Source organism: Mus caroli, chromosome X, assembly GCF_900094665.2.
Source record: "Mus caroli chromosome X, CAROLI_EIJ_v1.1, whole genome shotgun sequence".
NCBI classification, from domain to species: domain Eukaryota; kingdom Metazoa; phylum Chordata; class Mammalia; order Rodentia; family Muridae; genus Mus; species Mus caroli.
Window position 1 is genome coordinate 158009942 of NC_034589.1, and position 27582 is coordinate 158037523.

General features: G+C 38.0%; 1 protein-coding gene across 5 annotated transcripts in view; it reads left to right on the forward strand.

The window, feature by feature from the left end:
• The window catches only part of Mid1 (midline 1), a 329163-nt gene extending 304781 nt beyond the window's left edge, over nt 1–24382 (forward strand). For all 5 annotated transcript variants that reach the window (XM_029473477.1, XM_021152957.2, XM_021152956.2 and 2 more), the window contains exons 4-8: nt 151–258; nt 3817–3965; nt 9492–9619; nt 14423–14566; nt 24004–24382. In XM_029473477.1, the coding sequence (XP_029329337.1) occupies nt 151–258; nt 3817–3965; nt 9492–9619; nt 14423–14566; nt 24004–24188 (714 nt within the window). In that variant the 3' untranslated portion in view covers nt 24189–24382. The remainder of the gene's footprint in view (nt 1–150; nt 259–3816; nt 3966–9491; nt 9620–14422; nt 14567–24003) is intronic.
• Nucleotides 24383–27582: the final 3200 nt, after the last annotated feature.

Sequence of the window (27582 nt, forward strand, 5' to 3'; positions counted from 1 at the left end):
ACCAAATGGCTGAGAAGCACCTGAAAAAATGTTCAGCATCCTTAATCATCAGGGAAATGCAAATCAAAACAACCCTGAGATTCCACCTCACACCACTCAGAATGGCTAAGATCAAAAATTCAGATGAATGCCATTTTATTCATCCTGTAGGTCAATGCATCCCGTCAAGAAGCCAAACTGACAGAAGAATGTGATCTTCTCATTGAAATTATTCAGCAAAGAAGACAAATTATTGGAACAAAGATTAAAGAAGGCAAGGTATGGTTTCCTTGATAAAAAGGTTCTGTATTTCTCACCTGAAGAATATATACTTTTTCTCTCTGTTATAAAGACCTTAGGAATTATGTCGAAATTATCCAAATAATCCTGGACCACCTCAACCCCTCAAGATTCTTAACCTAGACATCTACAAAGTTCCTTTGGTATGGAAGGTAGCATATTTAAAGATTCCCAAGGTACAGATGTGGACCTCACTAAGAGTCCATCTTCAGATTGCAATGACACTTTTTCATACCTCTGCAGCAACCATACTTACTTACCCTTACTTAGCTGCAGCTTGAATTTCATGGCATGGGATTTCCCTTTATGAGCTAGAGGATAGTAATAAAAGGTATTCCAGTTTGGGCCATGATTATATGTAGAGTTCATTTTTTGTAGCACTCCACTACAAACATACACCATTAATAGAAATAGAATACAAAGGTGAAGAGTGAAATAAGAGAAGCATTTCGGTGAAGCAGAAATGGCATGAAATTACAATGCCACAACTGTGGCTCGAAGCACAGGCATAGTTGAAGAGATACAAGTACACCTGCAGTTCCAATGCCTGTGCCTAAAAAACATTCTTGAAGAATCTAGAATTGCTTTGGATCAGGTGGAAGGCAAAAACCAGGCTTATGCCTTAGCACCACAGACTGCAGAAGGCTTCTTATTCATTACAAGGGACAGGAAAAGAGTATTGCCAATGTCTGCCTGGCATCATAGCTTTTGGCAAACTTCAGTTCTGAGGTTCTGGAACAAGTCAGTTGTTAAGAGGACCTGTACCCCACTCATTCTATTATCACACAAGACAGGTGCCTCAGAGACACAGAGATAAGTCAGGATTCCAAAGTGAGACTGGATTCCAGAGTGCTGAGCCTAAGAGCCCAGTTAGGTGAAAGCAACAGTAAAACCATTAGAGCAGACCAAGGAGAACAAGAAGCTATTTTCAGATTCTTTTCTTTAAAACTGAAGTGCTAAGCTCAGTTCCAAAGCAAGCAAAGAAATCTTTTGTTTCTAAAAGTACTGCCAACAAAATCAGCAGCATTATCTTATTTCCAGTAAGATTAGTTTTGCAGAAGAGGACACAGACTTGAAAAGAAACAGTTTAGAGATAAAGAAATCACAGATAAAAAGGACTCAAAGAAGAAATACATAGACAGGAATGCAATAAATAAGTTTTGGAGGTAAACTCGTAGACAATTATATGACAGAAAATAGCTACAGAAGAAATTGGGCAACTGAGTTTTGGCCTCTGCCTGGAGAATTCCATAAATGTAAGAAGGGACAAAAGAGTCTGAGTGACATTCAAGCATGACAGATGTCCATGGACTCAAAGATTAAAGCTAGATTGATATTTTAAATGCTAGTCCTGACCATACTAGTAATTCATCACCTGGAGATTTAAAAACATTCATTGCTTGTTAAAATGCAAATTACTGTTGCTCTGCCAATTACAGCTCATTAACTAGAATACCAGAGGATGTGCCCAGACATCTAGAGTTTTCCTTTGAAAGATCCCCAGCTGATTCTATTGCATACAGTGTTTGTGAATCTCTGATGCAACTGTAAACTGACGTATAATTAAAAGTATGTTCTACATGGAAGTTCACTCTAGAATATTGTGGTAGTTTTACAGTATGCTCTCAATTTCTTTTACATCAATATATACCGGTTAGGTTATTTTTCTTGTCCTTAAACATCACCATTAATTTCCAAATATCCTCATAGAGAAACCTGAAAAATATGAAATTGAAGTGTAGTCATTTTTGATACATGTGGTTTCTGCTGTGCATATTCAAAGGCTAAGAGAGTGACATGAAATGAATCCAAAAGAATAGTTTGACCTCTTTTTTTTAATCATATACCTTCAACTTGGCCATACAATTTAAATATTCTTTATGTTATATAATTAAATATTCCACTCATTTGGTTTATTGTTGAGACTATTAACTTACTTATCCTTCTGGAATTCTCCCTTCCTCTGACAGTTTCTAATAGATGTGTTCTAACATCCTGAATTAGACTAGAGGGCTGCCTTGACCTTGACTCTCTATATAATGTTGCCAGAAGCTCTGTTCTATTTGGTGTAAAATGGTGTTATTTTGTTCAACTTAGGTACACAGTTATCCTGATAGGGACAAGACCTACCTTTATAATGAATGATGTGTTTTTACCATGCTGCCAAGATCACATATTCTTAGCTGCCAAGTGTGGACATTTCATTCTGACTCATTATTTTCATGGACTCTTTTCAGCCTTGTCTGAAATCTTGGGCTCAGCACCTCTCAATTCAGCTGTAGTTTCCTTTGTTTGCTTAGTACACATTTGGAATTGGACATTCCCTAGAGTTCTACAGATCTGACATCTCCTTCCTTCCTTCCTTTTTTTTTTCAAGATTAAAGTTGTCCTGGGATAATAGTAATGACTTGGAGAAAGCAAAAATTTCTTGAGGTTAGCAGGAATTCTGGAGGGAGCTTGAGCCTGCCTTGTCTGTAAGACAGATTAACCAGGCATCCTCCCTACCCTTTCACCCAAGGCTATTTTCCATTCCGGAATTATCAGAAAACCAGCCAAAACCTGTCCCCTTGCATGTAGGTGGGGCCAGTAGGCACGAGGTGATTCCAATTACTGGTCTAATTTTAACTTGGCTCCTGGCTGTAGGGCTTCAGCTTATGGCACATTTCAAACACCAGAGCCGTGGTCAAGTGGCTTACCTTGGACTTATCTTGACCTGCCGGAGAGGTTGTGGATGATTACAGTCAAGGGTGTTTTTTTTTTTTTTTTTAAGCAAGACAGAATCAGGAGATAGAATGGAGATTGTGAAACAACTGTGTGTTTTATCCCAAATGGGAAATGCTTATCAAAATAGTTAACTTATCAATTGAGCACAAAGTGACTGGAAATGACGTTTACAGTGAGAGGAAATGGCCCAGCTGTGCTTTTTTTGGCTTTCTCTCATCAGTTCAATAAGAAAAATATTAATCAATGGGAAAATGCTCCCTCTCTGTTAATTTAATACACAAGGATTAGGCAGTATGGAAAATAGGAATACCTAATGCTTTCATGTCACAACTTTATTACATGGATTACAAAGAACTTTGTAGATTTTTTTTCACTTTTTTTTTTAACTTAAGCCTCAAATTTACACCTACAGAAATGCTTTATTTTCTTAAAGGCATATTGAAAACCTGAGATGGAGAAGGTTCTAGGGTTCTCTAAGGTCCTGAAGTAATTATGTAGGATAGTAGAGGGAAGAGATTCAGTGACCCTTTGTCACTTGCCACTGGACACCTTTTCCCCCCTTCAACAGGGAAGTAATTAGCAATGCTAGTGTTAGTTAGTGTAATACTAACACTAATTAGTGTTTCCTCATAAAAAAAATTACTAATGCTTCTCCAAAGACAGAAAGTTTAAGTTCCAAAATTTTGCCTTCCAGATTTCAACCTCTCTCTGCTTAGACATAACAGACCTCACACCTCTGAAGAGTTCAGCCCTGAGCCATCTCCCCAGTGATCCTAATTTGTAACCTCGCCTGCCATGCTTCTTTTGTTCTAGGTGATAAGGCTCCGCAAATTAGCTCAGCAGATTGCAAACTGTAAACAGTGCATTGAAAGGTCTGCATCACTCATCGCCCAAGCAGAACACTCGCTAAAGGAAAATGACCATGCCCGTTTTCTACAGACAGCAAAGAATATCACTGAGAGGTGGGTGCAGGGACAGCTGGGAAGTTTTCAGGCTGATGATTGCATATATCTGCGTGTGACTGGTTGGCCTTGCTCTCAAACTGACTTGTTTTCTGTTCGAGGTTGAGTACCAGAGAGAATAGAAGCCTTTGCTGTTCTGCTCCAGCTAAGAATGCTTCCCTTTGACATAATAAAACCCTTTCCATACCAGCCTACAGTTCAAGGTCTTCATATAAACAGTTCACCCCTTAGAATAAAACCAACCATTTTGTGTGTGGAAGAGAGCTGGGGGCGGGAGCAATGATACAGAAACAGCATTTGCTGTGATTCTCAAACTTGATCTTATCATATCCTTGTTAACAAAGAATGGAGGTGCAGGCAAAATAGATGAAAGGGAAACCTAACTTCTACTGCATGGCTCATTTGTCTAAAGAAAACAATTGTATGGGTGTTGTTCTTTGTTAGTCTTGTTTTTACTTGACTGAGAATGTTGACATCATCTGAAAAGTCCAAGGCTGATTAGCGTGGGAGAGGAAGGTCCAAAGACCAACCTCCCACTGCCTTGTTTTAGAATACCTTCTATTCCTCTGGAGGAAAACTAGAAATGGTGTTACTTGCATAGTAACTTCAGCAGTAAGATGGGTGAAGGTAAGTCTTCTCTTGGTACAATGACTTGTTTAGTATAGAAATTACTCGTTTCCCTGGGCATAGACCCATATAATGACTCTAGTGGTTCCAAAGGGAAGGTTGGCCTGTTTACAGCCCATGCCACATCAATAACATCTCAAGACAACACCAACACCAAACACCTTGGCTTTCCATTTATTCTAATTCCCAATTGTCCTTTATACAACACCTTTACAGAATTGTGTCATGAAAAGGTCCCAGAGAACTCATTCATCCTGGCCTTTCTCCTAGAACAGAGACCACTGTACTGTTTCAGAAAGTAAATTATTTTCAGCTTTGCAAGCTATAAAGGATTTATCACATTTACTCACTGCTGCCTGGGTAGCTTCACGTTAGCCATAGGGAGCAAGTGGGTATGGCTCTTTGCCAATGAACCCATTCACAAAACAAGCTGCAGGTGTTCCTTTACCAACCCATGGTCTTAGAGTGGAAACATGCTCACCATCTTAACACTTGAATTTCTTCAAGGAAAGAGAGAGGAAACTAATACTGGTGCTTGGTTGGGTCAGATTCCATTTTCACCATGCACAAAGAATATATAGTATTTTTATAACCTGGTCTCTTACTGGTCAGCAGGCTTCACTGTCTTCTTCTAATTGAGAAAACTTTGTTTTGCAGCTAATTAGATACTTATCTCCCATGAAGGACATGAATAGCTGCTGCCCTTAAGATGCTCTCTCCTTCCTGTTACAAGAGAGACAGATTTCTTTCTTTGTGGATCCTAGATTTCAAGGGTCTGATACTTTGCACTTCTCATCTAAACTATGTCCACTTTCTTGTTGTTTTTTTTTTATTTTCATGTTAAAAGAAAACAAAACAATCAAAAAACTTAAACACCACTGTTTTACATCACACTTAATACAATCTAAAGATGGTTTACACACAGGTAAGAAACCTCCAACTGGAATCTAACAGTCCATTTCTCTGTCTTTGAAAGACCACGGTGCACAACTGTTACATATATGCAGAGGGCCTAGATCAGTCCCATGCAAACTCCCTGGTTGGAAGTTCAATCTCTGTGTACCCCTATGGGGCCATGGTTAGTTGATTCTGTAGGTTTCCTTGTGTGCCCTTGACCCATAGGGCTCTAGAATCCTCCCTCCCCATCTTCCACAAGATTCTATAAGCTCCACCAAATGTTTGGCAGTGGGTCTCTGCATCTATTTTCATCAGTTACTAGATGAAGCTTCTCTGGTGGCAGTTATTCTAGGGTCCTCTCTTCAAGTATAAGAGAATATAATTAACAGGGTCAGGGGTGGGCTCCCACTCATGGTATGGATTGCAAGCTATGACAGTTATTTGTTGGCCAGTCCCTCTATTTCTGCTTCATTTTCACCCCAGCACATCTTGTGGGCAAGACAAATTGTAGGTCAAAGGTTTAGTGTCTGGGTTGGTGTCTGAATTCCTACTCCATTGGAAGTCTTGCCGGGTTACGGAGATGGTTGGTTCAGATTTCACATCCCCCATTGCTAGAAGTCTTAGCTAGGGTCACCCTCACATAGCTTCCTGGAAGTTTCCATTGTCCTAAGTTTCTAGATAGTCTCAGAGATGCTCACTCCCCTTCCCATTCCAGTTGTCTCTGCCAGTATTCTCTTTCTGCTTTCCCTGTCCTCCCCCAACCTGATCCTTCCTGTTCCCATCCCCACCCCCACCCTTGACCAGTGTCACCCCTCCCCCAAGTCCATTCATGATGTTTATTCTAAAATTACTTTGAACAGTAAGTTCTCTTTATCATGAGAATTATAAGAAAAATTCCTTCAGAACAATCACTTTTCAGATTTTCTAGAAGTTTCTCCACTTTGAGGCAATATTTTTAATTCCTTACCATCACAGACAGTTCAACAGTCAGTCAGGCTTTTCTGAAGAAGGAGGAAGAGGAGGAGGAGGATTGAGGAGGAAGATAAGAATTCCAGTTGGCAACTCTAGAGAAATGTGGACTTTGGAATACCATCTGTAGGATGTTGACAGGTTAAAAGATGTTGTAACAACACTACATTTCCAGGGCCAAATGTATTTGGGAAATCTTGAGCTGGCCAAAGATCAACACATTTTGTTTTTTGTGGTACCTTGATGTTTTAACCATGGTGGTGTGTGGTGTCTGGCAAAAGACCCATAAACAGGGTTTCTGTAGACATGGCCACCTTCTGGAATACTGTCTCTGTGGTTAACTACTGAGTGTTCTGCAAATTAGAGATAACAGAGCAGAAACTCATCCATAGGCGTAACGAATGAATAATCCCTCTACACATGAAACACACACACACACACACACACACACACACGGGCACACACAAGCACACACATCACACACATGGCAGGTGTGGGGTGTAAGTATAAATCAAGGACGCAAAAAGAAGCCTATCACTAACAACCCTGTGGATGTTGGCAGTATAAAAAAAGCAGAAGATTGGCAACAAGGATTTGGGAAATAAAAACATCCCATAAAATGTTGAATTTGGCAGAGTTCCCTTTACTTGTCACTCCAGTTGAGGATTTGAAATTGTAGTCAAAGATAAGCATCTTTCCTTCCACCAAGGAAAGAAAACCTGTAGGTGTTAAAAGCTGCAGTAATCTCCAAAGATTTCTCTGTCAGTCTTTGCCTTCCAGGCTAGGCATTATCTTCCTCCAGCTTCCCACTCAAGTTTCCCACTGTCCAAATGGTGGGAGCATTTTCTATGTCATTTGATTTTAGAAAAAAAATATTTATTGTTTGTTGACCTGAGAAGCAAGACAAATTTGGGAGTGCAATCTATTTTGGATGTGCCTGAGCAAGGAGGCTTCTACTTCCAAGAAGGGAACCTAACATAGCAAGATTATCTGTACTCAGATTGGTCTCATCAACTGACACAAGATCTGGTTTGCAGGAGAATCTAAGAGAAAAGCCATTGTAAGGCTGGTATCTGCTTCTTCCAGTTCTCCCAATTGGGGAAATTGAAACAGAACTCATTGAGGTTTATTATTATTATTATTATTATTTTCAAATATTTTGAGGCATGCAAATAATACTAAAGCATAACTTTTAAGTTGACTGCTTTGATCCAAATATTTTGGTCTCTTTGTAATACGACACACTTCAAGAGCTTCATGAGTATTTGTTAAAGGTACATTTTAAATAGCATCCATTCCTATATCCACTCAGCTACATTAGCTATTATAAGTCCTTTGAATTTAATTCATTTGAATGTCACATTTAGTCAAGAAAATCATAACAATAATGCTCTTCAATTAGTCCTTGTGATCGAGTCAGGGGGGTGATGTTACATTGTCTACAATCCCTTTGCTACTTGAATATTTCATTTATCTAGTTTAAATTGCCTTAGACTTTCTTCCTATTATCAATTTGATGAGAACATTTCAGATTAAACAATCTATGTTGTTCCCCAGATAATAACATTGAATTTTTGCCAGAGATACAGCTGGATAAACCATATTTGGGTTATTTTACATAGGTATTCTTTTTCATTGTTGTGAAATTCTCATCAAGTAAAACTAACTGGTTACAGGATACAATTTAAACGCTATACCTATTCTGAATATTTCATATGACTCATAACCTTTTTGTCCAGCTTTTTGCAATGTGATTTTGGCATGGTTCATCCATATTTTGGCCTGTGCCTATGCTCCATTCCTTTTTTGTTGCTGTGTACTATTTCTATTGTATGGATAGACTCCTAGCCAAGATATAGGGTCTTTGTGAATATCCAAAGTTTTACGAGCTATTAAAAGACAGAAGAGTGTCTATAGTGCTCAGGATAACTTGATAGTATCAAGCTTTTCTCATGAAATGTAAGAGCAAGCACCTGAAATCTTCCTTAGTATTGCCAGCTAGTGCAGAGATCTTATGCAATTGGGCATCAGTGATCTTTATAAAAAAATACATGATTACAAGTATAGTTAAGGCATTTCAAGTTCCACAAAATGAACAAAAACGAAACAAAACAAAACAAACAAACAAACAAAAAAACCAGTGTCCTAATGTTTATGGAACTCAACAAAACCATAAAACACCTCAAAATAAGTCTAGATCATTTTCTATGCTCAGTAGTAGAATTATTCAAGGCATTGTTTTCTTTGTCTAAAAATAATTACTTACATTTTAGCATCCACTAGAATGTTCTGCTGTTAGTAACTTTCCAAATGAACTCAAGAGCACACAAGAGACAGACACATATACCTTACTTTATACTTTATACAAGGGAACACTCACCAGAAAACCTGAGTGTAGAAACGAAATTGTGTGCCTACTGGGGAATTTCTGAGAAAGCTCATGAATATTTTCCATGGCATCTGTTGGGAATATGGTGGGGGGAAAAAGGGAATAGAAGGAGAATGAAAAAGAGCCAGACAACCCCCCCTTTTCATGTTTATTTTAGAAAGAGGCTAGTAATTGATTAAACTAATCCAATATCTGGAAACATTCTTTTTTAATCTTCACTTTGCCTTTTATGCAGTTTGAAATTTTGGAGACTCCCCTTTGAAGTGGAGCAGGGGCGAGTCTGAAAGGAACAAACAGTTTCCCAGACAGATGTGTGAAGAAATGCCTGAAGCTATGTGCTTCTTGCTGGGGTTAGATGTGACTGGGCCAGGCTGTTAAATACACAGCAACATGAAATATGAATATTCTTTTGCTTCCGTGGGGACTTTTTTTGATAGTATAAAGAAGGGGGATGGCACTGGGTTACCTTTCCCAGTTCTTTTGCTTTTTCTGTAAGGTTGTTTGTGTTCGTACATTACACCTTTTGAGAGGGTACTTTTTAAAACCCTGATATTTCTTTTCCTTTTATTTTGTTCTCTCTCCTTCACAGTGATGATAAAAGCCACCTTGACATTTCTTAAAACAGTGTTTTGTTTAAATTACAGAGTCTCCATGGCAACTGCATCCTCCCAGGTCCTAATTCCTGAAATCAACCTCAATGACACATTTGACACTTTTGCCTTGGATTTTTCCCGGGAGAAGAAATTGCTAGAATGTCTGGATTACCTAACAGGTATTGTCTTACTTTCTTTTATGTTCTTTCTAGTACAGTGTATATTCACTTTACCATTGGATCAATTATTTTTTAAAATCCATACATGTGCTTCAGTCTTTGAAATGCTATCTGATAGTCCTATAAAGATTAATGTCCACACTGCATTTTAACCTAAATAACACAGAGTAAGTAGAAACAGGGACAAGAAAATAAAGAAAATCCCGGTTGCTAAATATGTCCTTATCACCATTTCCTCGCTCTTAACATGGAGATGGTGAAAGTAGTAGCACTTCTGGCCATGAAAGACATAGTAAGGTTTCATGGGTATCTTTCACGATGTTAGAGTGTCTCTGACTCTCATAGTACAGTAATAGCAGGAAAACAAAAAACACATGAATAGCTGGCCATCTATATCTCTCTACCTCTTTGTATTTGTGATGTTGTCTTAGTTGTCACAGTATCAATTTTGGTAAAACATAATCTTTATTTTAGAAATGGTAAATTTTAGCGATCATGCTGAAGGTCAGATACAAAAGGAGTGAGCACAATTAGGGTCTGGCTCGGTTCTATATGAACTGTCCAGACCTCTGCATTTTCTAGGAAAAAAAACCTGAATTTCATGTTGCTCTGGCAAACATCACATAAATCACATTGCAATTCCAGATGCCACAGTTCATCCTTATACTTTCTACTTGGCTTTCCTCTCCCTCCCTCTCTCCACCATCTCTTCCTCCCTTCATCTTCCCTCCTTCCTTTCTTTCTTTTTAGCTTAGAAAGCAACAAAGAAAAGAAACAGAAAAGAAAAAAAATGTGGCTACCTATATTCCTAGGAGTTAATATAAATTTTTCCTTTGCTGTTACCCTTTGAAGCAGGAGCTGGACTCAATGGTTGATAGAAAGAATGAGGGCCATTTAGACAAAGTTATTTGTGTTCCCCAAAGCCACCAGAACCTGTAACTTCAGGAAAGCACCATGTACACAGTGAAGCCATATGTGCTCTGTACTGAAGACATAGAGCCTCCTAGAAACCACATCCCTAACTGAGCACGGTGTCAGTTTCTCAACTCTCAGCCAGTATGTGCATGTTTGTGGGAGAGTGGTTGGGGAGGGTGGAGCCAAAGAGAGGGAACATTGTATAGCATTTGTTTTCTTAGTGTCTGGATAGAAAGCAAGGAGCTATACAGTTCATGCTTTTTTTTTTCCCTTGTGAGAACTCCAACTGACCTTTTTAGCCTTTATTCTGCATTTGCAAGCAGAGGGAGTTATCCCACAAGACATCTCTTTGTCTTGTATAATTCTCTTTCAAATATACAGCTCCCACTTAAGAAGAAAGAGTTTGATTCACAAAGCATTTACTCTAAGGAAGCAAACTTCATTTGAAATATTTATGGGTGCAATGCCTCCTTTCCTTACCTTTTGTCTTTGAGTTTTATCTAAACTACTACCATCTGGTAGAACTTTCTTTGGTGATAGAAATGTTCTGTGTCCATGATAGCCAACATATTAGTTATTGAAAACGTGAAATGTGGATGGTGAATTGCAATTTTTTAAAACTGAGCAGAATATAATTAGAAGTTAAACAGCTACATGGTGCTCACAGCTACTCAATTACAGTACAATATATTACTATTTTCCTGCTCTGACAACTTCTTTTGCTGTCTTTTTACAACATATATCCTCTACCTACTACTGATGTTTTATCCAAAAGTACAGGGAAAAGGAGGGAATAATAGCAAAACCTCTTGGCTAGCCAAGTATGGCTTTGTTTATTATAAAACCAAAACTCCTCCACAAAAGACCTACCTAGCAAATTTTCACTAAGTCTCTTGGACCAGATCCATGTTACGAGCTCATTCTCAAGGCCAGAGGAAACTAGAAAAATAAATATTTGCCCAGGAACATCGGTCTTTTTGTACCAAATCATCTTGCTATACTTGTCTGATCAACAAAAATGTATCTTTATTCTCCAACAATTAATTGTATATTCAAAATATATGTTCATTTAAATTTCTGTAGGAACATGAACTCATTGACTAAAAAGAAAACTGTAAAAGTAGTCTACACAAAATTGTAACACACATGTCGTATGTAATTACAATGGCTGTTTATGACAATCTATAGATCATATCAGATATGTGCGATTTTACTTTTTGAGCTGTTAACCCCAAATTCAGTCTACTTCTAGACATAACATCAATTCTTGCCATAACATACAATACTTGGCTGATACTGCCAAGTCCAAATAGTTGATCCAATATTTATAAGCAGGAAACCAAGTGTTTGTGGCATATTAGTCCACCACTCCTTGTGTAGTGTTTGTGATGAAGGCAAGAAAATAATAGTTCTGGTACTGATTGTGTGGGTATTGAAATTGGCAGCATGCTGTAGTTTTCATTTACAGAAAATTAGAAATTGACAAACCCATTGGGTTTACAATCAAAACAGGGTTAGCCTGCCTGGCTGTGCAAACAAGATTTTTTTCCTATGACATGCCTCTAAGTGGTATGTCAAGTTAATAACCCAGAGAGGTGACATTTCCTTCCTGGTTGCAGCTACTGCCATGTGGCTCACAACTACTTGCCTATTTTGAACTTACATTTTCTGTCTATTTAATCATATATTGCTATGTGGACAGAAAAAAAATGATCTTTCCACAATGGTTAATGGAGAAAGAATTCAGTTAATTATTTGGCTTATGAATGACTACGATGTTCTTTGCTGGTTTATTCAGCAGTGAGCTCACAGCAACAATGACCACACAGATAAAAACAAACATATTTTATGACACAGCTGGACCGGCATGGAATGACTCTCCTGATTGGTGTCACTTACTCATGCATATCCAAGTCACACTGCTCAAAACTAAATTTCACATGTGGGCTCTTGAGAAGACACACATTTCCAGGAAAATGCTTGAAGGGTTATGATGAATATGTATTTCTTTCTTTCCTATTACTTATTTTTCAATTATGGGTATCATTTTGAGATCTACTATATAACCTAGACTAGATTTTGGTTCTCCTGTATAACCTAGATTACCCTCACACTCACATTCTCCCTTCCTTCTAAGTTTTGAGATTATAAATGTGTACCATCAGGCTCAGATGAACCCCCATTTTCTTATTAATAAATTCAACAAGGGGCAAGGCTTCTTGTGACTTGTGCTAAATGCCTTTTCAAGTGTCAAAGGGAAGACAATTAAAGTAGAATTTTAAATTTACAATTTGAACAAAGGCCTTGCCCTCTTTGGGTTTCTTTACAATTTACCAATTCTAATCAGAAACTAATCTAGAACAGAAGAGATCTATACAATGGTGTAAGTAAATCCACAGAATGCAAACATGATTCTCTCTTTGAAGTTCAGCTCCAGTAAAAGAAGAGTATGAAGAAAAGCTGTGGATCAATTCTCTAAACCACAGGCTGGTAAACTTTGACTGAAAAAGGACATATGGCAGATGTCTTAGGTTTTGCAGGCCATATGCTTGTAACTACACAGCTTTGCTGTTGTATAAAAATACCATAGATGGAGAATACTTGACAGAGTCAGACTGTGTTCCAATAAAACTTTATTTACAAAAATAGCTGATGTGGGCTGGCGAGGTGGCTTAGTGGACAAGAGCACTGGATGCTTTTCCAAAGTACCAAGGTTTGATTCCCAGCACCTACATGGTGGCTAAAATCATCTGTAATGTTCTGACTTCCAAAAGCATAACACACACATGATACATAGGCATATTTGCAGGCAAATAACTATTTACAAAATGAAATAGTAAAAAGAATAACTGTAATTTGTAATCCTCTGCCTTAGAATATTATTGCCACCAAAAAAAACCCACTTGTAGCCTTGTCTTTTCTTCCTTAATTATTCTTATAAAATTACTTATTGAAATTAATCCAGAGTAAGTGATTTCTAAATCAGATGTTTTAATAAGATTTAAATTTCTGAGCTGCTGGCTTTGTGAAACAAAACAAAAGGTTTCTGTAGTGATAAAAGCAACCAAACGCAAGCATTCATGGTTTCTTAGTAAATGAAAATGTATTTCTAAAAGATGACTGCTTGCTAATTGTGATCTTTTTGATTAAACATACCACCTACAAATTGAAAAATTAAATGAAAATAGAAGTGCATTAATAATTTTATCCAGTCATCAAATATCTGATAAAGAAAAATTTAAATTATTTGTTGATTTGTTAGCAGATAACAGTGATTTTTTAAAAATAGCTGGTGTCATGTGGATGAGAGGTTGGCATAGTGGGTTTCAGGCCAAATCAGGCCCTATGGCTATTTTGTAAATAAAATTTTATTAGAGTATGGTCATACTCATTCATGTACAATTTATCTACATCTGCTCTCCTGTCAGGGTTAAGTAGTTGCAAGAGCAGAAGTCTGTCCTACAATACCTAAAATGTTTATCATATAGTCCTTTAGTAGTAAGATTTCTACCCCCCCCCCCCCCCCCCCCCACCCCCCACCAAAGGAGAATAAAATTATGAAAGTTTGTCGTGATTACTTTGTCTTTGATATATTTTTCTTCATACACAAGAATCTATTGTTTTCTTACTCTCATAAATATATTCTCGTGATAAATTGAGATAATGTCTTAGTGGCTCGCTGGCTTTAGTCACACTGCTTAGAAAAAACAACAACAAATAAACCAAAAAACATTCTTTAAGTAGACAACTAAGCACTTTGGAACCAAAACCTCCTTTTAGTAAATCTGCTAGACCTATTTAGGAACTTGCTTTAACAGTTAAATACCTCCAAATTGTAATCCTAATGGTATCTGCTGCTCCACTGATATGCATTTTTTATGTCAACAGCTCCCAACCCTCCCACAATTAGAGAAGAGCTCTGCACGGCTTCCTATGACACCATCACTGTCCACTGGACTTCAGATGATGAGTTCAGCGTGGTCTCCTATGAACTCCAGTACACCATATTCACTGGACAAGCCAATGTTGTTAGTGAGTATCTCTTGGCTAATTTACTTCTCTGTTTGATGACTGTTTTCAGATAAGCTGGGTGAAGGAATATAAACACAAAAAGGAGATGATGAGGACTGCATAAGATTACAATATTTATTGGTTTCTTTCTCCTGTTCAAGGAATAGATAATGCTCACTTGTATTGCAGTAATGAAAACAGCTGGTCAAATACCAATAAAATTAACAACCTCTGGAAAACCACATGGATGTAGTTTTACAAAAGAAGCTGGTAACAACATATATACTGTGAATCCATTTATCACTTCATAACATAAATATCAAAACCAACTACTCTTACTTAAAATGTATTATATTATTAGAGGTTAAAATTTTAAATATTAATTAGGATTGTTTGTATGGAATAGAGAAAAGTGTCACTGGGAAGAAATATATGGGAGAACTAGGGATACCAGCTGTCAGTAAAAGTGTTTATCTTGCAAACATGTAGTAAAGGGTTGACATCTCTAGTATCCATGTAAAATAACTTGTAAGCCCAATACTGGGAAAAGTTGAAAACAATAGAATTCTAGGAGCTCAATGGCCAGCCAGTATAACCTAATCAGCAAGTTGCAGGTTCCATGGGGACACTGGGTTAAAAAAAAATAAAGTGGAGTAGGACAAAGGAGGACACTCAGTGTTGACCATAGAGTCCACATATACATGCGTCAATGTGTATATACATCCATACTCACACACAAACACATATCCTGCCCCCTGCACACATACATATATTCAAAAGATTATATGATGCTTCATAGGACTAACAGCGATTTCCTGGTGGTAGTTAATGTGCTTTAGTCATTTTATCATGCATTTCATTTTATGTACTATTCTAAATGTTGTTTCAGTTTTCAAAAAAATAAATAAATAAAGAGAAAAAAGAAGAAAGGAAGGAAGAAAGAAAAGTACAACTCAAACAACAATAGCTGGTCATAAAGGTTGTAGCTGAGTTATTTAAATAAAATTGTACAAATGGCAATGGGCTCAAAGAAATTGCTTTCCAGAAGAAGACATATGAAACATCTTTCGTGATTTTCTTGGTTAGGTTTCTATTGTTGTAATGAAACACCAAGACCAGAAGCAATTTGTGGATGAAAGGGTTTATTTCATCTCCCAGCTTAAAGTTTTCCATCCAGGAAAAATCATGATAGGAACTAATGAATAGGCCATGGAGGAACACTGCATACTGGCTTGCTCTTCATGACTTGTTGCGCCCTCACGACCTCCAGCCTAAGGGTGCCACTGCCCACAGTAAGCTTTGTCCTCCTAAACCTGTCAACAATCAAGAAAATACCCCCAAAGAGTTTCCCACTTATATATCTCATGGGACATTTTCTCAATTAAAGTTCCATTTTCACAAATGACTCTAGCTTGTATCAGATTGACAGAAAACTAGCCAACATGGCAATGGATATATAGACCATGTCATAATAGAATGCAGTGAAAATTGCTTTTCTACAGAGATGTTTTGAATACAGCCATATTTATTTACTGTAACTTTAATAAAAAAACGAAAGAAAAGAAAACTTTTCTCTCTCAACTCATCTTTCCTAGTACATGGTACGTTAAATAGAAATTTGGATGAAGATTAATTTTAAGGGCCATACAGAAAGACATTAGCTTCATAGTGACTAAAGTGCAAATTAACTCCCTCTTAGACAAGTTTTTCAGATATCTTTCTTCCTCCCTCCTTTCTCTTCTTCTCACTCTTTATCCCCTCTCTCGTCTTCTTTCCCTCTTCCCTTCCCGTAATTGGTTTGCCTTGGAAGCATTCATAAAACTCTGCAGTTTTATGAATGGACAAGTGAGTTGTGAATTGTTATGTCAAGGACAGTTTGGTGACACATTTTGTAGGTAGGAACCAGAGAGGAATCAAAAGCAGATGTGACCAAAAGGCCTTGGAGGGGAGTTGTGGTTAAATTGATTCTTGAAAGGCTGTGGCTATATGGAAGTGACATAAAGATATCAGCAGATACCTGTGTCAGCTTAAACAAATCCTACAGAGAATGAAATAATGGCGCATACTGGAAGATCTTACTTGATAATGACTGGCTAGAAAATTCAGTGTAAATGATGAAGCACTAAGAAAGAAGTATGAGACACAAAACCATGAAGCTGGCTTCAGAAAGTACATGTCATCAGTCATCAGTCATTAAGCCAAGAAACAAAAGCTATACCATATAGAGCTATTCAGCTTTGAATTTTATGTTGGGGAACTAAGCTAGGCAGTAATGGGCTCAGGTGGACAGTCTGATTTGCCATCACTGGAAAAAGTGGAATAGGACAGGATGGGCCTTTTGAGGGTACTAGCTAAGGTGTAGGAGTAACTAGGATCTCTAAGTGGTACTCAGCTGACAGGAGATGAAGATACTTCTGAAAAGACTCCTCAGACTTGGTACATCATTACTGTCTTTTACATACTCGACATGCCTTGGGAGACGAGTCTAAATCATACTCCTTCAAAGAGTAGGTTCTTCTGAAATCATTCTTCTCCAATTTCACAGGTCTTGTTGCATGGCAGTAATAAATGAAAATTTTATGCCCTCTTGTGTATTTTCACACCATATGCAGATATTTACTTTTTTAAATCAGTAAATATAATAAGAGACCATTCTATTTTAGCACAAATAAATAATTACCACATCTCTTTCTGAAGCAGTATGGTACCCTATTTCAAATCCATGCCCGGGTTTATCTGTCTCATCTTTTATTGATGAACACTAGCTCTTTCCAATCTCTGCAAACATTGCCCTTATGAATATCCTTGCATATTTCCCTTTCGTGCATGCAAAATTATATTTCTAGTATAATCTCTTGAGATATAATTGATAAGAAGAGATTATTTGCATTTTAATTTTGATTGGCATTGCCAAATTGCCCTTCAGAGAGGTGACAGGTGATGTTTTAAATACACTTTAGCATCTGTAGGAGCTTACATTTCACTGATCTTGGACATATGTACTATAAGCTAAACAAGAGAAACCCAATTTAAATCAAGATAAACATGTATTATGTTAATTACTTTTAACTGGCTTTAGTGAGGGGGAACTAGGTAATATTTCAGTACTAACTTTATTTAATCTCATTGCATTTCTCACAAATGTCCATACCCAAATGCAAAAATGATAACACTTTTACTGTTCATTTTGATTGATAGAATTACAACTATATAATACTATTAACATTCTTCATAACACATAGATACAGATTTAATTTACAGTGTTTACCCAAACCGCTTTTCCTCTGTTCTTTTAAAATCTCAGATCAGGGCATTGTTACCAGCAAGCTGTTCTTGTCATTTTCAAAATAAGCAGAGGTCACATTTCTTGAGGTTATCATATGAAATAGTTATATGGATACATTTCAGTCACTTTGAAAACATTCATGAAAATTATGAATATATATATTTCTATATGGAAAAAAGAAAGCATGGTTTACTTCTGTTCAAATTGTTAGAAGAGACAAAAGCTGCTAGGAATTCATGGACAGCCACTGTAAACAGTGTCCACTCCGTATAATATTCTGCAGCAAAGTGGCAATTGCCATGCAAGGCTCTCAAATCCCCCAATGTAATTAAGATCATTTAATATGCTACAGTAGGAGCGAAATGCTTCTGACTCACTGTCAATGAAAAAATACTGTACAAAGTCAAAGGCTCAATTATGCTTCATTATAAACCAATGATATTCTGGTTTCATTTGTTGTTTTAATATTGCTCCCTACATGGCATTCTGTGAACAACAGAGCGCCCAGACAAGTCTAGGAGAAAGTGAAGTTTCAATTAGGATAGTTACATGGGTGTTTTACAAACTGACGAAGTAAACCTGCCTACTAGTTCTGGCACAGTGTAATCTCAAGGTAGCATAATGCCATGTGCAAGGAATTAGGTGGTACAAGCTGGTTCAAGACCAACACTAGTAACACATTTAATGTATACTCCAAGGTACTCCCAACATAAATGCCCCACAAAAACATTGTCAGTGGTTATTTTCTGGCATTTTCAATAAGTTCTCAATTATTATCATGACAATAAGAGTCCTATAAAGTGAAACAAAAAAATGTTTAGTGATTATGGAGGTAGCCTGCTCACTGTAAAGCTACCCAGTAAAAATTTACTACTCTAATATTCAAGGAAAAAAATTAGTGACTTTTTCAGAATAGGATAGTCAGTCTCGCATCCTGGCATTTTTGGGTGAGACTCTGATATGATAAATCTTGGTTGAGTTAAGATTTGTGCTTGGAAGCCAAGTTACAGTTTGTACCAATTTCAGACTTCTGCTCTGATATTGCTGAAAGCATCCTTTACCACTACCTACAAGTTTCAGGTTTCTACACAGGCTGGCAAGCTTGTTTAAGCATTTTTATTTTTCCCTCTTTGACCACAGTAGTCATTTCATTGAAACGTGCAATTAAACAGGAACAATGAAAAAGCAGTGAAGTTGATAGGACTCTCATTTGAATCTGATGAATGTTAGTTACTATTGTTTTGCATTCAGGCCTGACTGTTTTGACAAAGACCTAAGGATATGGTGGATTATACTAAGTTCATTTTGTTTTATTGCTATTTCAGTAACATTATTCTTTGTCTCCAAGTAAATCATAGGCTTCTTGGGGACTGAATAACAATATTCAAAATGACCATACTTTGGTTGAATAAAAATCTAAAATTTGGCTACAGCAAGCTCCAGAAATAGAGTTTGTTATAGCTGTTTTCTAGAAAAATGCTTAATGAGGAAGTATCAAAGGGAATATAGAACAGGGAGATTATCCTGTCAGCATGGCATTTAGGAGTGTTTTCTTCTTCTCACCCCTCTTATTGAAAATAGATTATTTTTTTCATTTAATAAATCCTAATTAGAGTTTCCCTTTGCTCTATTAGACCCCGTCAGTTCCTAACCCCCTCTCCTCCCATCTGGATCCATTCACTTTCTACCTCTCATTAGAAAACAACAAGCTTCTAAGGGAAAACAACAAATCATAACAAAATGAAATATAATAAGACAAATATAATGACATGAAACAAAGGCCATCACATTGAAGTTGGACAAGGCAAACCAGCATAAGGGAAAGAACACCAAGAGAAGGCACAAAAATCAGAAACACACTCATTTACAAACACAACAGCTTCATAAAAACACTAAACTGAATGCTCATATACACATAGAGAGAGGACCTGATATAAAGATATGTAGGCCTTGTGCATGTTGCATCAGTCTGAATTCATATAAGCTTTACTCATGTTGATTTATTATGTCTTGCTTTTCCAGTGTGCTCCAACCCCTCTGGCTCTTATACTCTTTCCACCTTGTCTTCCATGGGGGTTACCTGAGCTCTGAGGAGAGGAATTTGATGGAGATATCCCATTTAGCTGTATGTTCCAAGGTCTCTCTCTTTGTATAATTTCTGGCTATGGGCCTCTGTATTTGTTCCCATCTGCTACAGGAAGAAGTTTCTCTAATGATGAATCAATAAGGCTCTGGTCCTAGATCTGTGGGCTATCTTGTCTCTGGTTCTTGGTAACTCAGCCAGTATTGGGTATAGGTTCCATCTCATGGAATGGGACTTAAGTCAACTCAGACACTGGTTGGTTACTCTCACAGCTTTGTTCCACCATCACACTAGCATATTTTACAACAAGGACAACATTGTAGATGAAAGGTTTGTGGCTGTATTTTCTTTATAATTTCTTTTGGTAACCTGAAGAGTACCTTCCTGTACCAAACACACAAGAACATAGAGCTGAAGGTTCTATGTAGGCAAAGCTCACCCTCTCCATGTTCAATGAGTTATGTGGATATTATCACCAGCAATGGGGTTTTCCTGTTCTTGTGCAGACTGTAACTCATCTTGGCAACTGCCTGAGTTGTTTGGGGAATTTCCATGGGACCCTTTGGCCAACAACTCAATTGGATGTAACTATGTCCTGATATGGGAAGCTCTGTTTGGTGACTCAGGATGTTTTCTTCTTACTCAGGGCTATTTGGGAGAGAGAGGAAAAAAAAAACTGCAGAGTTACAAACAATTAGAAGAGGCATAGATACTGTCTTTAGTTATTTTATTTAGTATTAAATTATAGTCTCACACATTCAAATTGTTCTATAAGTTTCAAATTATTTCTTTTTTTAAATATTTTTTATTACGTATTTTCCTCAATTACATTTCTAATGCTATCCCAAAAGTCCACCATACCCTCCCCCTCACTTCCCTACCCACCCAATTCCATTTTTTTGGCTCTGGCATTCCCCTGTACTGGGGCATATAAAGTTTGTGTGTCCAATGGGCCTCTCTTTCCAGTGATGGCCGACTAGGCCATCTTTTGATACATATGCAGCTAGAGTCAAGAGCTCTGGGGTACTGGTTAGTTCATAATGTTGTTGCACCTATAGGGTTGCAGATCTCTTTAGCTCCTTGGGTACTTTCTCTAGCTTCTCCATTGGGAGCCCTATGATCCATCCAATAGCTGACTATGAGCATCCACTTCTGTGTTTGCTAGGCCCCGGCATAGTCTCACAAGAGACAGCTATATCTGGGACCTTTCAGCAAAATCTTGCTAGTGTATGCAATGGTGTCAGCGTTTGGAAGCTGATTATGGGGTGGATCCCTGGATATGGCAGTCTCTAGATGGTCCATTCTTTCATCACAGCTCCAAACTTTGTCTCTGTAACTCCTTCCATGGGTGTTTTGTTCCCAATTCNAAGAAGNGGCACAGTGTCCACACNTTGGTCTTCATTCTTCTTGAGTTTCATGTGTTTAGCAAATTGTATCTTATATCTTGGGTATCCTAAGTTTTGGGCTAATATCCACTTATCAGTGAGTACATATTATGTGAGTTCCTTTGTGATTGTGTTACCTCACTCAGGATGATGCCCTCCAGGTCCATCCATTTGGCTAGGAATTTCATAAATTTCAAGTTATTTCTTTGCTTCATGCTAACTTTTCAAGTCTCAAGGTCCTGTGATTAAAAAAAAAATGTTCACAGGTAGAAATAAAAAGAAGTGACAGAAAATTCATGAAACCAAATGACTCAAAGGGGAACATGAGAATACTATTTTCTCAAGATCCAGAGCCTGTGGGGCTGGGAGATGGTTCAATGAATAAAGAACTTACTGTTTGAATACGGAGACCAGTGGTTAGATTTTAAGAACCCATGTATAAAACCAAGAAGACATTGTTGCCACCTGTAACCCCACCATTCAGGATGCAGAAAGAGGATCCCAAGAAAAACCTGGCTGGTCAAACTATCCAGAATTGGTGATTTCCAGTTTCAAGTAGAAATCCTGTCTCTATAAATAAACTAGAGAATAATCAGGGAAGGAACATGATATTAACTTCTGGCCTGCATATCCACATGCAATCACATGCACACAACATACATGTGAACATACACAAAAAAGATACAAAGAATGTAAATAAATTTTCAAAACAGTTTTAAAATTTTCTACTCATCTGTCATAATTCAAGGTGTAATTTTTAAGTTATTAGTTGGAGGAAGCATTTAGTGTACTCCAAAGTTGGACTTCAGGGAGCCTATGAATGCTATGTAAATATTTTTGGCTTGGTGTAGATATGTACTATGAATATCTTCTCACAGAAAGATTTCATTAGTTTCTCAGGGATGTGAGACCACAAAAATAAGGAACTGTTTCTTGAGACTTGGGTGAGGTATAAGCTGCCTCAAGATCAAAGGATCTACCCTTTGACTTGCAAATGAACCAAAAAGGAAAGAGGGGGACTTGAGTTTGGAGCACCTCAGGAAGTAAATGTGTCTGGCACTTTCCCAGAGACTAGTACTGAGAAAGGAAACTTCATGACAGCCTAGTCACCAGGGAAATGGGAAAATGTTCTATTGGAAGGGAGATTGATGAGTGGAGAGAGGAAAGTTGGGATTGATACCAAAAAGAAATTTCTAGCATCAGTCAGCTGCAAAACAAAATGGGTTTCCCTTTTCCTACATGTTCTTCCAAGCCTCATAAATCTTCAGCCCACATCCTGCAAAATACAGCCAGAAGAACAACCCTGCTCCACTCTGGACCAGTGATCATAAGGATGCAGCTGGTCAAAAATCTTATGGATACTTTCCTAGGGTCCACAATGGGCTGCAAACTGCCCATAAGTACTGCTGCCCCAGTTTTCTGAATTCACATTAATACAGGATCATAAACTGCCTTGGTGATCATTTTTATGCCTCTTTCATTTGACATTGGATGGAGTTGAGTGATCTGTGCTGGTTTTGCAGCTGCATTGACCTAATGATAAGGCTGTTGTCTTAGTTAAAGTAGCTACTGATTCGATGAAACACTGTGGGTAAAAGCAACTTGGAGAGGAAAGCATTTAATTTCACTTATACTTCCACATTACTGTTCATTGAGGAAAGTCAGGGCAGGAACTCCAGTGGGGCGGAAACTTGGAGAAGACAGGAGCTGATACAAAAGCCATGAAGGAGTGCAACTCTATTGGCTTGCTCATCCTGCTTATGTCACCTAGGACCACCAGCCCCTGGGCATCACTACCTACAACAAGCTAGCCTACCCTACCATTGAAAAACTGCCCTTAGGGACTTTTCCATGGGCCAATCTAATGGGGGCATTTTCTCAATTAAAATGTCCTCTTCCAAAATGGCTCTAGTTTGTGTCAAGTTGAAATAAAATTAATCAGAATACCTTCCTTCCACATCTCCTTTGTTGAAAAAAATACTGTTCCTAGAATGGTTCTTCCCTGGTGATAACAGAGATGCAAGGGACCATCAGAAACCCTCAAACCTACTCTTGGAACAAGTATGTTGTCATTTGTGCTCAACCTTTCACTCAATAAGTCATATGGACAAAGCCAAATCCACATGACAAGATAACATATCCTTCCTTTTTAGAGGGAGCAGCTGCAAAACTACTTGACTTGGGTATGATCAGAGAGATATAGGAATCAAAACACAATCAACTGTGTCTGTATTGATGAAGCTAGTGTTTAGCCAGTTACATGCATCACATACCCCCACCATCTGTGAGTTTCCTAGTTCATGAGAAATGACCAGTGTCATTCAGGAGACAGATCTCATAGAGTGGGATCAATCAGAGATCACCTTTGTTTCTTCCTCATAACCCTTAATAAGACAGCATGTGCATATTTAGAGCATAAGATGCCAGAAAAAAAAAAAACACACCTTTGCTGTACCTGTTCACACAGACTAGAGTTTTCAATATAAACATTTTCAGTGGCTTGTCCCAGTGGAACACTCAAAGAGAACATATATAATACAAAGTGAACTCTCCATATTGGTAGCACACTGAGCAATATTTCATTGATTATGCCACATAAAAAGCAAGAAAGCTCTCTATTTTTGGAAAATAATGTTTAATGTTCAAATAATCTAAAATTCTGCAAACATTGCCTGTGATTGCACCTGTCTTATTGGCTTTGCAGGTCTATGTAACTCGGCGGATAGCTGGATGATTGTGCCCAACATCAAGCAGAACCACTACACTGTGCATGGCCTACAAAGTGGCACCAAGTATATCTTCATGGTCAAGGCCATCAACCAGGCAGGCAGCCGTAGCAGCGAGCCTGGGAAGCTGAAGACAAACAGTAAGTGCTATGAACTCAGCTAAGCTGCCATCTTACATTTGCTTGCCTTTGGGGCTAACGTTACTCCCACCTTTCTTTTATGTTTTCTGTCTTGGGCCTCACTGACAGCCTCACAAAAGTAAATAAAGAACCAATGGGAAACGCTGAGGTTCCCAGCAACTACATCTAAGTTCTAAATTTGATTCTGTCTTCTAGGCTGAGTGTCCAAGGACTTCTCTGCATACCATTGCTCTTATTTCTTGAGAAAACAGTCCTGGAAAAGTTCTTGTGAGAAACAGAACAGGTGCTTATAAACCTTGACACAGAGCAAGCCTCTGTAAATGGTAGACAGATTTTTTTCTAGAGCAGAAAACAAGTTCATAACTCTATCTTCAGAAATTCTTTATTCTGACCAATATATAAGTTTGGGTCTGTAATCCTCAATCAGGGGACAAATCCATCTTTTCTACCACAACACTATTCAATGTAGGATTTAATAATTTCTGTAGACATCTTTCTGGTTTATCACAATGGAGGAGGGTGCTGCTGGTATGAATTGAGCAGGAGTAAGGCATAGCAAACATCTATGGTATACAGAACAGTTCCCATCACAAAGAAAGATGTATGACGTGTTAGAATAGCAGCTTGCGTCTAAACATAGCACACCAGGCCAAAGCAGTTCCACATGTAAGAGGTTTATTGGGAGAGAGAGGGGCAAGGTGGTAGTGGGGAAGAGAAAGAGAGATAGAGATCAAGGGGGCTTTCTTTATATATGGGTGATGACGTGGGTAATGACGTAACACAAGTAAAGGTGGGAGGTGAGCCCAATGGATTCTGGGAATATGGTGGACATTGTCTTGGCAACAGGTATGTACTTTGTACTGTTGCCTATGTGATGTCACAGGATTCGGAGGTAATGTAACCTAAGATTGTGCTTTATGGTTCTGTCATTTTCCTTTTGCTGTTGCTGTCTCTGACTACATATGTTTTGTTTTATCCTCTCGTCTTTCTTTACATCTTTTGATCTAGAAATATTATGCTATATAAATATGGCGCCAGTTGTGGGTTTGCTGATCAACAGAAACAATTGATGAGTTTTCAAAAGAAGCTCCCCCTTAACCATATCCTTGTTTCCCAGGGCATAGTAACACATGTGTTAACTTAAGGACAAGCAGAGGGTAGGAGAAGAGCACTGGATTAAGCATGAGAAAGCTGAGGTCCTGCCACATGATATCTATGTGGCTTTAAGACTTAAACATATGTGTGTGTTTGTGTGTGTGTGTGTGTGTGTGTGTGTGTGTGTATTTCTTATACCACTTTATTTTGTGATGATTTTAGATTCCCAGAAAACTACGGAGATGCCTGTATACCTTTTCCTCAGCTTCCCTTAGTATCAATATCTTATATAACCTTGACACATTTCTTACAGCTAAGAAGCTAGCATTGGTATAATTCCTCTTGCCAAGCCCTGGGCTTTATTTAGATCTTTACAATATTCTCTCTAATGTTCAGTTCCCGTCACAGGATCTACTCTAAGAACGCATATCACATTTAGTGGTTCTTCATCTCACCTTTTTCTCATTTTTTTTTAAAGAAATTTTTGGTTCTTCACTTTTAAAATGGAAATATATAGCCACATTTAGGAGCTGTCACAAAGAAAAATTTGAAACAATTTTGTCTCAACATAATTATAATATTATGCAATGCTTTGATAAAACCATACAGCACATGAAAACGAATGCAGGCACACTCATCTCAACAGCTTTTTATTTACACTTGAGCATGCATTTGGTCTTTCAAAAAATGTTGAAGTTCCTAGTAAATTTTAGATGCTATGCAGTAGGCTGAGGATAATGTGACATCATTCAACTTTTTCAGATGTTCTTTTCTCAAGGAATTTGTAGACTTTTGGAGAAGACAGAGTAGGGGGTGTGAGGAAAAGGGAGTGTTCCACAAGGGAACAGCATGTCTAAAGGCCCAAATAAAAGCAGATTATGTCTATGGAACAAAAAAAGTAATCAGCATGAATAAATAAGAAATTGAGAAGATAACCATTCCAGGAAGTTAAAGATAAAACGATACAGTAAAGCTAGGTACACTGATGCACACCTCTAATCTCAGCACTTAAACTAGTGAAGCAGGATCCCAAGTTCCAGTCCATTTCAGACTGTGTAGAAGAACAAAGCCCACTAACATATACGTATGAGCATATGCATGAGTGTGTGTGTATGTACCTACATACATACATACCTACATACATATGTACTCACACACATTTTTTTCTTTTTTCTTGGATATTTTCTTTATATATATTTTTCTTCTTTCTTTCTCTCTCTCTTTCTTTCTTTCTTTCCTTTTTTTTTTGTTTTGTTTTTCGAGGCAAGGTTTTTCTATGTAGCCCTGGTTGTCCTGAAACTCACTTTGTAGACCAGGCTGACCTCAAACTCTGAAATCTGCCTGCCTCTGCCTCCCAAGTGCTGGGATTAAAGGTGTACACCACAACGCCCGGCTTATAGACATTTCAAATGCTATGCCAAAAGTTCCCTATACCCCACCCCACCCCAGCCCTGCTATCCTACCCACCCACTCCTGCTTCTTAGCCCTGGCATTCCCTGTACTGGGGCATATAAAGTTTGCAATACCAAGGAGCCTCTCTTCCCAGTGATGGCCGACTAGGCCATCTTCTGATACATATGCAGCTAGAGATACCAGCTCTGGGGGTACTGGTTAGTTCATATTGTTGTTCTACCTATAGGGTTGCAGACCCCTTCAGCTCCTTGGGTGCTTTCTCTAGATTCTTCATTGGGGGCCTGTGTTCCATCCAATAGCTGACTGTGAGCATCCACTTCTGTATATGCCAGGCACTGACATAGCCTCATACTAGACAGCTATACCAGGGTCCCTTCAGCAAAATCTTTCTGGCATATGCAACTGTGTCTGGGTTTGGTGGCTGATTATGGGATGGATCCTCGGGTGGGGTAGTCTCTGGATAGTCCATCCTTTCATCTTAGCTCCAAACTTTGTCTCTGTAACTCCTTTTATGGGTATTTTGTTCCCTATTCTAAGGAGGAATGAAGTATTCACCCATTGGTCTTCACTCTTCTTGATTTTCTTGTGTTTTGCAAATTGTATCTTGGGTGTTTTATGTTTCTGGGATAATATCCACTTATCAATGAGTTCACATCTAATGACTTCTTTTGTGATTGGGTTACCTCATTAAGGATGATATCCTCCAGATATATCCATTTGTCCTAGAATTTCATAAATCCATTGTTATTAATAGCTGAGTAGTACTCCATTGTGTAAATGTATCACATTTTCTGTATCCATTCCTCTGTTGAGGAACATCTGGGTTCTTTCCAGCTTCTGGCTATTATAAATAAGGCTGCTATGAACATCGTGGAGCATGTGTCCTTATTACCAGTTGGAATTTCTGGG